Source organism: Orussus abietinus, unplaced genomic scaffold (genome assembly GCF_000612105.2).
Source record: "Orussus abietinus isolate OABI.00-Male unplaced genomic scaffold, Oabi_2.0 scaffold33, whole genome shotgun sequence".
NCBI lineage: Eukaryota > Metazoa > Arthropoda > Insecta > Hymenoptera > Orussidae > Orussus > Orussus abietinus.
This window is the reverse complement of record NW_019394294.1, coordinates 649012-661947: the sequence shown is the minus strand read 5'-3', so window position 1 is coordinate 661947 and position 12936 is coordinate 649012. Positions and strand designations below refer to the sequence as shown.

Sequence of the window (12936 nt, the reverse complement as noted above, 5' to 3'; positions counted from 1 at the left end):
GCGCGAATCCTCCATATTAAGAGCCCCACGTGGGATTATGTAGGGCAGGCTGCGCATTTATTTAGGAGGAAGGACCAAGGATCCAGGAGGCACGCGGAAGGATGCCAAGGACGAGATCCAGAGAGTGATCTATCCATCCCCGTCTATCCATGCTCGACCAACTCCCCGCCGATCTATCCCGCGGGCCGCGAGTAATGTTATCAATCCGCGACTCCTTTCGCGGTACTTGCAAATCAATTAATTACCTCGGAGTCCTTGCAACACTCTCCCTGTCCGGAATCCTCGCGATCGACACAAAGGTCGAGTTAAATCGAATTAAACCGGTCGTCGGTTTTTCTCCCGGTAGCGGGCTTCTTATATCCTCGCAACAAAGTATCCCCCGGCAGTAAGGACGCATTACTCGGAGCGATAAGGACCTTGTCGATATTAATATGCAAGTCAGCCCTCGCCGATCCTTCTTTTGTCGAAAGGACCTGTTCGTTTTCTTTCGTTTTTTTTTTTCCCTTCCTTTCGTCGCTCCTTTCATCGGCAGCGCCGATTTGCGGCCGCCCTCGAAATCGGTAGTCGTCCTTGGTTTCCTTTTTATTTTTCATTTATTTTTTCTCCCTCCCTCTCTCTCTTTTTTCTCTTTTAATTATCGTCACGCATTTCGCTCGACTTTTATGGAGGCGCCTATTGGGAGCGAGGGTCTCCGTCGGTCTCGTCCGTATCCGGTCGAATTTACCGGCCCGGAAGCCAATTGTCGGCGCAATTGCGTGTCCGGTCGGCCGACCGGAAGTGGGCGTAAGAGGACACCGGAAGCGGGGAAGCGCGAGCGCTCTCTTTGGGAAAAATCGAGACGCGTGACCCGATCAACGGCAGCGATCGAAAGTCGATCCGCGATCGGGATTATCGGGCGATCGCTTTCTTCCCCCTCCCCTCCCTCCAGCCGATTAATTCGCCAATTAATCACCGGTAATCGGGCCTCGCCGACTAATTGGACCGTGGATCCGGCGTGAGATCGCGAGATCTCTTTCCCCCTCGTGGCTTTCCGTCACGGGGAGAAATCGTTTCCTCGTTTTTTTTTTCTTTCCCCCGCTTCGCGAGAAATTAATCTCCCGACTGCAGAATGCCCGAATTCCGGATTTCATCCCCGATGATCGTCTCCGGCAAAATTTTCGGGGATCTCCAATGAGTCCCTTTTAAATGTATAAAAACGACACGAAGAGTAACACTTTTTTTATTCCTCCCCTCTCTTTGCCATCCTCCGCCGTTCTTGCAAGCGAGGAATCAATTCCCGGGCCGAAACGCTTCGAATTTTGAATTCCATATCCGGTGATTGTTTCCTGATAACGTTGCGAAGGTCTTCAATGAGTCCTTTTTAAATTCAGGGAAATGGACGACTTAGGAATGATTTTTTTCTTATTTTTATTTCTCATGGGGGTTTTTCCTTCCGGAGGAATTTCGAGGAGAGGAGGGACCGTGCCGAAGTTGGTTTATAGGTTAGGTGCGCTTCTCGGGATGCCTTTTGTCTAGCCCAAGGCAGCGGCCAATCCCGAGCCATACAAGGAGCCGTAATTTTCTCAAAAGAAAGAGCGCCGAGCGTTCTCTCACCGAGGCTCGAGAGCTGGCGCCCCTTTATTCCCCCATAAAGTCGAGTGAATTTTTTTGGCAGCTCCTTTCGAGGGCGGCCATCTTTTGTTTCCAGACTACATGGTGCGCCAATGGTGCAACCATAACTCGAAACCTCGGTTCATCTTCTGGGTGGTGCTACCAGAAGCGCCGCCCAGTCTCTTCTCTTGGTCCCAACCTTCGCCGACCTTTTCCTCCTGTATAAATCCCCTGAAAATCCCGTGTCTAGGGGAACTAATTCCTATGAAAATTTCCAGAACCTCCCCATCGACCCCATTTAACGGCGGGTTCGCTCCCACAGGTGAAACTCATGGGAGTAAAACCTGGAAAATTGCGAGAAACTCCGAGAGGCTCTTCCCCGGCCGCGTTACTACGCACTCTGGGGAGTAATCTTCTCATAGAGAAGAAATTCCCCCGTTTTCAAATTCCCGAGAAATTGCTCGGCCTCTTTCGCTTTGATTCCTCGCCGGGAGTGCTTTATGGACGGATAAAGCGCCCTGGAGGAATCAAATCGTCGGGTTTATTCCTCTCGATGTCGAGCGCAGTCCATGAGGGGGACCTTGGGGGAGAATGTCAGAAATTCGGAAAATTCTCACCTGGAAGAAAATGCCAAGAATGAAGGGTATTTTTTTTTCATTTTTTTTTTCTTCCTTCCTCGTCGCACTTTTTACTCCGCAGGATTTATTCGCTCGATTTGCTCGTTCGTTTAATTCCAGCAAATTGCCCATCTCGAGGTAGGGAAGAGCGATTTCAAGCCTCGGGAGAGAGATCGGCTTTTTTCGAGCCGAACGAGACGCTTTCGTGCCGACGACGTAGCTCGCGATCTCACGACCAATTACGAAGGGGGCCACGCACTCGGAGATATCCTGCCCCCTCGGAAATTGTCATCCTGGGACGACTTCCAGCGCGAAATCTCGCGAGTCCGGCACGCGAAACGCGCGGCTTTCATAACGAGCGAAAGTGACGAGCGCAATGGAGGAGACGCTCGTCGGTACACGCGAGTCAATGCACGTCTCTCTCCGTCAGCTCACTTGAATCGGCATTGCTCGGTAAAAACGACGAAATTTGCCGGAGAGATCGACTCTGCATCGAGAAAGATCGATCCCATAAAGAAACAAGCTCCTACGAGTCGCGACTGGCAAAGAAACCCCGATTACCGCCCCCAACCCTCGAGATACGAGAAAACCCCTCGGACAAAACTGCTAGATAATGAATCAAGGAACAACTTTCGTCTGAGCCACTTCTCCGTACCACGCACAGGTACGTCGGAAAATCCGCGATTGCCCCGGCGGACCACGTGTACTCAGGTGCGTCTGAGGTCGCACCCCGCACTCGCTACCCTCCTTTTCTTCGGGTATCTCTCGAGATGGAGGAAAATGTCTCGTATAAAAGTTATGGGGAATCGCGAGGGGAATATTTTTCATTTGGGTGGTTTTCCCCTATCTCGCGCGGTTTCTCCGGAATGTCGCCTCGAGTGTCGTCGACGACGACCTGGGCGGCGGGAATCGAGGTAGAGCGTGGTGGGTGTGATGGATGCCCCGAAGGATGCTTCGCGATCCCCCTCGGGAGATAACAGATCCTGCCCACGTTACAGGGGACCCTCTCGTACGTGAAAACCCGCCGGGTCCGGGGACGCGCCTTAACCCCTTTCGCGCATAATGATGAGGCTTCGTGGAAAGTGAGCGGCACGCCTCTCGAGATATGCCGATGAGCTTCCGCGGCCCGGCTGAGAGATGTCCTCGACACTTGGACAATGCAGCCCATCCTCCCTCTTCAGGGCGTGTTTATTTCGAAACGGGGTCGGCGAACCCAAAGACGGCGGCCCCTTTTGAAGTCCCAACAAAAAAAAAAACCACCGTCAAAAAATGCCCGTCAATTTTCTGACCCACCGCGCAAATTCCACGAAAATCATCGCTTTAAATTTTACCATCCCACAATTCGCACGATTTCAATTGATACGCAATCATTGTTACCACACCGTCGAGTCTCGGATGTTACGACATTCGGAGGATCATTCCCTTATTTCATAGGGAATTTTTTTAAATCGGAACTCATCCTATACCGATCGCCGGGTAAAATCTTCCCGTGATTCGTGAATTCATCGCACATTTTTAGGAAAATGATGAGGGAGGTTAACAATTGAAGAAAATATTATTTAGGAGCAAGAAATGCGTAATATTACTAATTAATTAGGAGGTGTATAAATAACAGTCGGGGGGTATTTCTGGAGCAGGTGGAGATAAATAAAAGATGAGCAGGTGATATGTGACTCGGGCCTCACGTCGGTGGCTAATTTACGGGAATTCCCCCTCAAAGGAATTTACAGAATTTACTCCGGCGATGAATTATGCGTCCCCCGTGGTTTGCTCTACTTATTGCTCGGCATCCTAAGGAATCTCCCCCCCTGGGTGTCCTTTTCACTCCCAGGACGAATTCTCTTTCGAGTTTTTCCTCCCCTCGCCGGTCTCCCAATCGGCCGGACGAGTAATGCGATTTAAATGGCGCGCCATTTAATTAGGCTCCACCTCGTCCCTCGGATATAAGTAATTTTGTTAAAAGTGCTATTAAAGGCCGCGTGAAATACGTGCGTGACCGGCAATCACGAAGTCGGCACACGCGATTTATACATGACAGTGCCATGGCAAATGATCCTCGCGACTAAGGACACGCGATCCTTAGAGAGAACGCTACGTCAGTTATCCTTGATCACTTTTTTATTTCCCACGATTTTTCAATTCGAACGCACTTAACCTCCGTCAAAAGTCTCTGAATAAAACACCCGACTTGTCCCGATTTAATATATTAAACCTTTTCCTTTTTCAACCGAACACGCGTGGGATAAAAAATTAATATTATGTTTCATCTGAAAAATTGGATATAAAAAGGGATGTTTTTTTTATTATTTCCAGGCCACAAGGAAGATCTCGAAATGCGGCTACCTCTTCGTCGCTCCAGGATGGGACTTCTCGAACCCCCTCAACAGGACCAAGGTCAGGATTCGATTTCACATTGATTTTCTATAAGCGATCTATATCGATATTATTTTTATTTTTTTATATTTTTTTTGTCTGGAATATTTTCTGCCATTTTAATTGGCAGGAAAATGGAAATATTCATTTAGGTGGGGATCGAGGAGCGACTCTCTCGCGCAGAACCGCGCGTGTTATCGAATCGATTTATCGATAATGACCCCAGTGATATGCACTTAATATCGGAAACATTGCCGACAGCTCGTTCGATCGATCGGCGCGGCCCGAGAGGTCGATTGACGAGCGATCGACGGCTATTCCCACGGTGATCGGGATCCAGGGGTTCTCCGCGGGTAGAAATCGAAAAGCGGAGGTATCGATTGATTCCCGATCGGGGAAACTTCTCCCCCGGGAGGCTCGACGAGTCGGTCGAGGTGAAAACTAGGAAAGTCGCGGCCCGAGGGGATGCTAATCGGCGATTCCCGATTATCGATTGCCGACCGATCGTCTCCATAATGGAGGCGACGAAGATCGGCGCAAGGTTGCCGGCGATGTGTCGGGATTAAGAAGCATCGGCGATCGGCGATGCCCCCAATAAAAATGCGCCGATCGATCGGTCGATCGGCCCCGCCAATCTAGCCGCGAGAGATCGACAGCCGTTCCCACGGTCGTCGAATCTCACGTTTTCCCGCGAGCCGATCGGTCCGATTGGCGCAATTGGTTTTTCGAAAATCGATGAGCGCGTCGCGACCTTCTCGAAAATTGATCGACGGAATTGGCGCCTCCTCGGGAATCGATCGGTCGATCTCTTCCTCGCTTTCTAGCCGGATGCGATTTTTTTTTTCTCAAGTTTTACGGTACCGATACATGATGATTTTTTTTATTAAATACTGGGAAGAGAAAAAACTTCGAAGGGGATTTTTCGAGAATTGGAAAGGCGCCCCGAGGGACCGATCTCGTGCCGATCGGTCTCGTAATGGCGCGCCTCTACGTGACGGCGATCGACGTCGATCGATCGTCAAACGAGACGTCGGGAATCAAGGGACGCCGATCGGCGGAGATCGCGCACGACTCGCCAGGCAATTCCGCTTATTATCGAGAAAGCAGCGCCGATTTATCGCGACTTATCCGCGAGTCGATTCGCCATGGCCGGCGAGAGGGGAAGAGAGGCACTTTCGCGGCTCGCTCGCGAATAAAAGAAAGTCCGCGCCGATTGGTCGCGCTTTATGCCGATATTTTCACATCGTGTCCGATCATCGATTATCTTCTAGCCCGTTATTTCGAATCGCGTGAAACCACCCACCGAAAACGTGTCCTACAAATTTCAAACATTTTTTTTTAACTTCTTCACCGTAACTCCTGGATTATTTCTTTTTGGCTTAATTATTCGTATGTCAATCTCGGATTCGAGGTGATTTTTATATCAGGTGGGGGTTTCGATTACTAGAGATTGATTTTCGTGGTTGAGGATATTCTGGGGATGGGTATGTATAGGGTTGCTCCTGAGGTTTCCTCTGAGGTTCCACCCGAAGTTCCACCCGAGGTTCTCCCCGAGGTTCCACCAGAGGTTCCACCAGAGGTTCCACCCGAGGTTTCACCCGAGGTTTCCTCCGAGGTTCTCCTCGAGGTTCTCCTCGAGGTTCCACCTGAGATTCTACTCGTGGTTCTCCCCGAGGTTCTCCCCGAGGTTTCACCCGAGGTTCCCCCCGAGGTTCTCCCCGAGGTTCCATCCGAGATTCCCCCCGAGGTTCTCCCCGAGGTTCCCCCCGAGGTTCCCCCCGAGGTTCCACCCAAGGTTCCCCCCGAGGTTCCCCCCGAGGTTCCACCCAAGGTTCCCCCCGAGGTTCCCCCCGAGGTTCCCCCCGAGGTTCCACCCAAGTTCCCCCCGAGGTTCCACCAGAGGTTCCCCCCGAGGTTCCCCCCGAGGAGGTTCCACCCAAGGTTCCCCCCGAGGTTCCCCCCGAGGTTCTCCCCGAGGTTCTTCCGAGATTCCCCCCGAGGTTCCCCCCGAGGTTCCACCCAAGATTTCCATCCACCCCGACATTTCCTTAAGGCGGTGCCCATTGGCTCGCAATTAGCGTATCACTTTCGCCGACCGTTGTCGACGGTCGCACGAGAATCCAGTGAGAGTCCAGTTACGAGACCCTGAAGAGGTGGCCACCCAGCAGACCGCTTTCTACGGCTTTGCCCTGAGGGGCCGGCACTCGTGAACGCACCTTAAGAGGAGTCAAAGGAAAACCGCGGAAATTTCGAAAGAACTCGAATATTAACGAGAAGGCTCCACTTCCCAAATGATTCCCATCCCACCTGAAAATATTATTCCATACGGATTCGTTAAAAATATTAATTTATTCACCTACTAAGTTTCCAGGCATTTTTTGAAAATTCTGCCGACGCGATTAATATCAGACTTTGTTCAGCTTGAAAGCTTCCTTGAGCCTAAAACTTTCTATCTCAAACGTTTCAGCGAAACTCTCTAACGCGATATGTAAAGATCATATTTTTTCATTATGGTTTTACGAATAGTTAGTATTTTTTTTGTTTTGTTTTAGGGAAGTAAGAAATTACATACCTAAACGTTGCGACGTGGTGTCATGTCGAGTCTTCGAGCACGGTCGATAAACGCGGACGATCCCATTGAAGAGTAGAAACAAAGTGAGCCCTCTCCTCTCTGATTAGGCCCGAATTCCTGAAATTTATAAAAGAAACGAGGACAATGTCAACAGTTCGCGTCGATGGCCCTCAAGATGTAAATAAACCGATCATACGCTCAACGTCGGTGGATACGTTTCCAAAACGATTCGAGTTACCTCGCCACAGTGTATACATGATTGAACATTTACTCGCGTTATTTATCGTTGGTAGAAATTATCATGCACGTCAGGTATGATCATAGAGAGCGACGCATTAAATGGCACTGCACAGTTCATTGCGTTTCTTGCGACTATTAATTTGGAGAAAGTACCCGAGAAAGAGTGAGAGAGAGAGAGAGAGAGCATCGCATCGCCTTAAAGAGACGAGCAGCTTTTTATTGCAAGTGCGTGGCAGGAGCTACGAAGTGAAAATTTGTAGAGAGTGAAAAGAGAGGAGAAAGACCGGGAAAGGGAGAAAATGTAGGGAAGAAGTAATCGGGGCAAGCGGGAAAAAATTCACTTTCCTATTTTCCGTATCATTTTTTTTTTTATATATATGTATATATAAGGAAATGTTCCAAAAGCTGAGTAAAATATGGCGTCCCTTTTTAGCCTCGTTCATTTCCCCCTCCTCGTCGGTTGCCTTCGGTTCCCGAAGAGAGATTTCGCTCTCTTTTCTTGTGGGATCTAACGCCAGGACGCTTTCTCGATAATCGATCAGCCTTTGCCCATCGCAACGGCGATCGCCGATATTAACCTCATTGTTTGCAAAATAGATCGAGCGCTAATCACAGGGCGGGTCCAGGGACGAGATCTGAATCGATAAGGCATAAAATACGCATAAACGGGCGAAAATCGCCACAGCTCTCTAAGAATCAAGTCCTCACATTGGACCGATAAGGCCCCATTTCCTTCTATCAAAAACCTTTCCTACATTTTTTTCCCTAATTTTTCCTTAAATCATTTAAGGTGATGTGAAAGTGGCGTCGAAGAGGTTTTGTTTATAAAACTTTTCTCCCAACTCGGTTTACCGAATAGTTTGAAACGTTACAACGTGAATAGGGAGACTATAAGGAAGGTCCTGAAACTCATGAAACTTCAATTTTTTTTTTCAAATTTGTTTATAGGTATTTTTAAAATAGTTTATAAAAAATGAAAATTCCCGAGTTTCAGGACCTACCTTAGAGTTTCCATATTCACGTTTTAAAGTATGAAACGATTTGAGACCCCCAGTTCGTAGAACAGTTTTATGAACGATTGAGCTTTCGGATGCCACTTTCACATCCCCTTAACCCTTTCGTTACCTTGGACGAGATATCTCGCGACCCAATACTGGCCGATTAACGCTTTTGACGAGATATCTCGCGACCCGATAGTGGCCGATCAACGCTTTTGACGAGATATCTCGCGACCCGGTAGTAGCCGATCAACGCTTTTGACGAGATATCTCGCGACCCGGTAGTAGCCAGTCAACGCTTTTGACGAGATATCTCGCGATCCGGTAGTAGCGGATTAACGCTTTTGACGATAATTTTTGACTGTATTTATTTCTTCCTTTTAGCTTATACGAATAGAATTAGTTATAAAATATATTCATCTAGAATGTCAAAATATTGGCGCTAGAAAGCTAGATTATCTTCAAAAGCGTTAATCCGCTACTACCGGATTGCGAGATATCTCGTCAAAAGCGTTGATCGGCCAGTATCGGGTCGCGAGATATCTCGTCAAAAGCGTTGATCGGCCAGTATCGGGTCGCGAGATATCTCGTCAAAAGTGTTAATCGGCCAGTATTGGATCGCGAGATATGTCGTCCAAGGTAACGAAAGGGTTAAGAGGGGTCTGAAAACAGACAAGAAGGGTGAGGGGGGGCGCATTCCCTGGGTCCTCTTCGGGGCCTTAAGGTCCCTTGCACAAAGATGGTGCAAGGCCCCCCTCTCGGTGGCGTTAGCCGTGAGTCATCAGGCTCGATTATGCCGGCTGAAAATAAATCCGCGTACGCGAGGGGCCCGATACACGCGGGGCCCGTGGCAAAAATGGCGAAAACAATGAAAGCAGTCTGAAAGTCGTAAAGCTATAAGTGGCCGCGTTCGACTGGCACACAAAAGCGCTTATATAGCGTGGTATAAACGCACGGGCCCTAGCGGGCCCCCTTGACCCCTTTGAACCCCTTCGGGCGATCGCGGGCCCGTTGGGTCCCATCGGGCCCGGTAGGCCCCTCGACCCCCTTCCGCGAACCCAGAGATACGCCGGAATGTCCATAAGGCCCCAAGGAAGAGAGAGAGAGGGGGATTCGACGAGAATTATTGTTCCCATCCGCGGACACCCTTCAATCCGCACCGGCCGTATCGCCCGATTAAATCCGACGCGGGATTTATTCCCCTCGCGAATCCGCCCTTTTCCCTGTTTTTTATTCCCGAAATCCGCAGCGATTCCTTCGGATTTTACTGCGAGCGATCGAGATCTTTTAGGTTAGGATTTCCTTTTGGGCCCACGTGGTATGGGACTCCTCGTGGAGTCCTGGGACGCATTGGGACACAAAGGGACTCGATATCGCCGACAGGTTGTAATGCTCGATCGATAACTCGGCGGACAAATGAGACTGCGGATCGTCGTGTGGAATCCTGCGAAACGAGGCAGTAAATATTGAAATTTAATGGGAGGGTCAGCCGGCACGACCTCTCGTTAGTTTCGCTTTCCGCGAGCCAGCTCGGCTCGTCTCGGCTCGGCTCGGCTCGAGACGTCCTCTTATCAGGACTCTGCGGATCTCTATCGGTAGTACTTGTCGAAATGCGAGGCCGGAGACAGATGGACAGACCGCCGAGTGGAGACGAGACTCTCTCATCTTCTACGTGCCCCGAAGAGCACCCTCGAGATCCTGAAGACAACCCCGAAAAGAATCGACATTGTCAATTTTAATCACTTTTTTGGAAACCCAACGCACCCCTGTCATCCAGGATCTCAAGATCCCTCCACATCGTGTTCCGAATATTTTTAGGATTTTCTTTTCTCTTATCCCTGAATTCATATACGAGGATATGATTAATAACCCAGGTCGGGTGACGGTCTCGTCGGTTCTCTAATCGGGACGAGAGGCGAGAAAATTTTATTTGCTCTGCCAGGACGAGGGGACGATACTTCGTGTTCGGTCTGAAAATAATGGGTGATTGATCTATCGGCCCGATAATTAATAGCAACATCCACGAGATACTCGAGCCTAATTGTTAAATCTGGATCATGGGATCGGTTGTCGACTAAGAACCGATCGATCACTTCTAAAATCGAGGCGCGGTTCTAGTCGCGAAAAATATCGTTTCTTTTTTCTTTTTTTCTATTCATGATTAAGCCTTTTTTAGGGCGGGGAATCATTGCGAGGGAAGATGAGTTAAGGTGGGATTTTTTTTTTTTTCGTTGGACATTTTTTCGTTTTTATCTATTTTTCGAATAGTCGGGCGATCAGCTGTTCTTGGAGTAGGTCAGGGGTGACTATTCATGATTAAGCCTTTTTTAGGGCGGGGAATCATTGCGAGGGAAGATGAATTAAGGTGGGATTGTTTTTTTTTTCTTTGGATATTTTTTCCTTTTTATCTATTTTTCGAATAGTAGGGCGATCAGCTGTTCTTGGAGTAGGTCAGGGGTGACTCGGGGGCCGCGAGGGGGTTAAGCTTTCCTACGCGTGTTTAATGGCCGGGGCGATTTGCATGCAGACTTCGGGTTAACCGGCCGTTGCGAAACCTGCAATCTGGCGTAGAAGTGAGAATCCGCTCTTCGGAAATTGTCCCGAAACAATGGAGCGAATTTTCCCACGGGAAAGATGCCGAAGAGTGGGCCCGCGGGATAGATGAAGAGAGGACGGGATCGTTAAGGTCGACACGTGCGGATCTCTCGGAGGGGGGAGGAAAAAGGCGCCATTTTCGGATTCCTCGTATTTCATGCTGAAATCCGGCGAGAGAGATCTCATACCCGCCAGGGAGGCAGAGAAATCATGATTGGAAATTGCCGTGCATTGTGCCAAACCGGAACCAAGGAGAGAGAGCTTGAGAAACCCGGAAACGCCGGGAATTCGGCCGAGAACAATCGTCATGGAATCATTGACACTTTATTTCGTGGGTTCGGAGTCTTTATGATTTATTTTGCGAATATTCTGTCGAGTGGGCATGGGGAATTCTTTCAGGATTGATTTTGCGAACTCCTTGAAGATGTCGGAATTTTTATTTATTTTTTTTAACTCAAATGTTGGTCAGGTTATGTCCGAGTTTGGAATGTGAAAAAATGTCGCAAACTCAGGCCAAGATTGGATCGATCATCCCGAGATCATTGCTGTTAGATTCTGGGATTTGAGAACATTTGTTCGGGATCTATTTTGGGAATTCCACAAAGAGAAGGGCGGATTAGGCTTTTTAACGCGAATGTTGGCCAGGTCAGGCCCGAGAACTCGAAGGTCGCGGCACGAGATAAAGGATTGACGCGCATGAGGCCGGGCTAATTATCGATAGGGCAATCAATCTCCGTAACACGGGGCCCGGGTCAGTCCTGCCAACTCGAGAGGGCGAGAGAAAGCAGTCGAGCTTCGAGATATACGGCGTTCGAAAGGTTGGCTTCGAGTTTTCGGTCGTTCTCTTTCGAGCGGTCCAGCTTTTCCTGATCGGTGGCCTTTTGAGCCGGAATTTTTGGAAACGGGCCCCGTAGTAATGAACTTCTTGGGCCCGTAAATTAAACCTAAATTAAACCTGGATTCGGAATGGGCCCCCTCGAAGAAAGGCAATCGCGACTCGAGAACTGGGCCAGTCGTCGGGGCCCGTCCAGCTGCGAGTCGCTCTCGTGCTGGAACAATGAGATTACAGAACCAACGATCCATGACTTCTGCATTGGGCGGATCGGGGGCTATCAAAAGCGCCAGGGGGCCCGTCCGGGTCGGGCCCCATCGGGCCCCAACAGGCCCGACCAGGCCCTGACCGATGCCCGCCCAATGCACCGGTGCATCGGACCCAGACCGGATAGGGATCGGTTCTGCAGCAGACGGTGCATTGCACCAACCAGTCATGGCCTAGTGACTTAGAACAAATGCCGGCCACGTTGTTCGTTACCTTGCGGACGGATCGAGAGGCTGGGAGGTGATCCTGGGAAAATTCGCTCCCAGGACACGAGCGCCACTTACTGGCCCGTTGAAGGTGCATTCGAAGCTTAGGAAATCCCCGACCGGCCGACACCGCGATTTCCAATCATTAATGGAACCTTCTTCAATTTTTTCACAATATTTCCGACCGATATCCCAGTGAGGAAAAAGTTCATCATCTTCCTCTGGGCTTCTTTTATCGCCCATTTTTTTTTAAGGACAACCTTCGACCTCGTTTTTGAGTTTATTCGGCTAATTAAGGTGAAGTGAAACCCCCTTCAAATCAGTCAATTCGAATACAACACTTTTTTTTAAGGGTATTAGACCAAAATGTCCGAAACTTTGACACGACACTCCTGACCATCTAAGAATTGTCCTGACAGATTCAACATTTGGATTTTTGGAAAAAATTGTTTAACTTAACCCAGACCAGAACCAAAATGACGTCGAGCTCTCATATTTCGATCAATATACAATTATCGAAGGCTCTGATATGAGAAACGAAAGGGTCAGGATAATTTTACGACAATTTAGAACACTCTGGTAATCGATAAACTCGCATTTGAACGGGATAAAGGCAAAAAAAGTGTTGTATGCGCTTCTATGCCAA

At 49.1% G+C, this 12936-nt stretch overlaps 1 protein-coding gene across 2 annotated transcripts in view; it reads left to right on the top strand.

The window, feature by feature from the left end:
* Positions 1-12936, top strand: part of LOC105695673 (protein outspread) — a 142725-nt gene that overhangs the window by 36336 nt on the left and 93453 nt on the right. For both annotated transcript variants that reach the window (XM_012417456.2, XM_012417457.1), the window contains exon 2: positions 4521-4601. In XM_012417456.2, coding sequence (XP_012272879.1) covers positions 4521-4601 — 81 coding nt within the window. The remainder of the gene's footprint in view (positions 1-4520; positions 4602-12936) is intronic.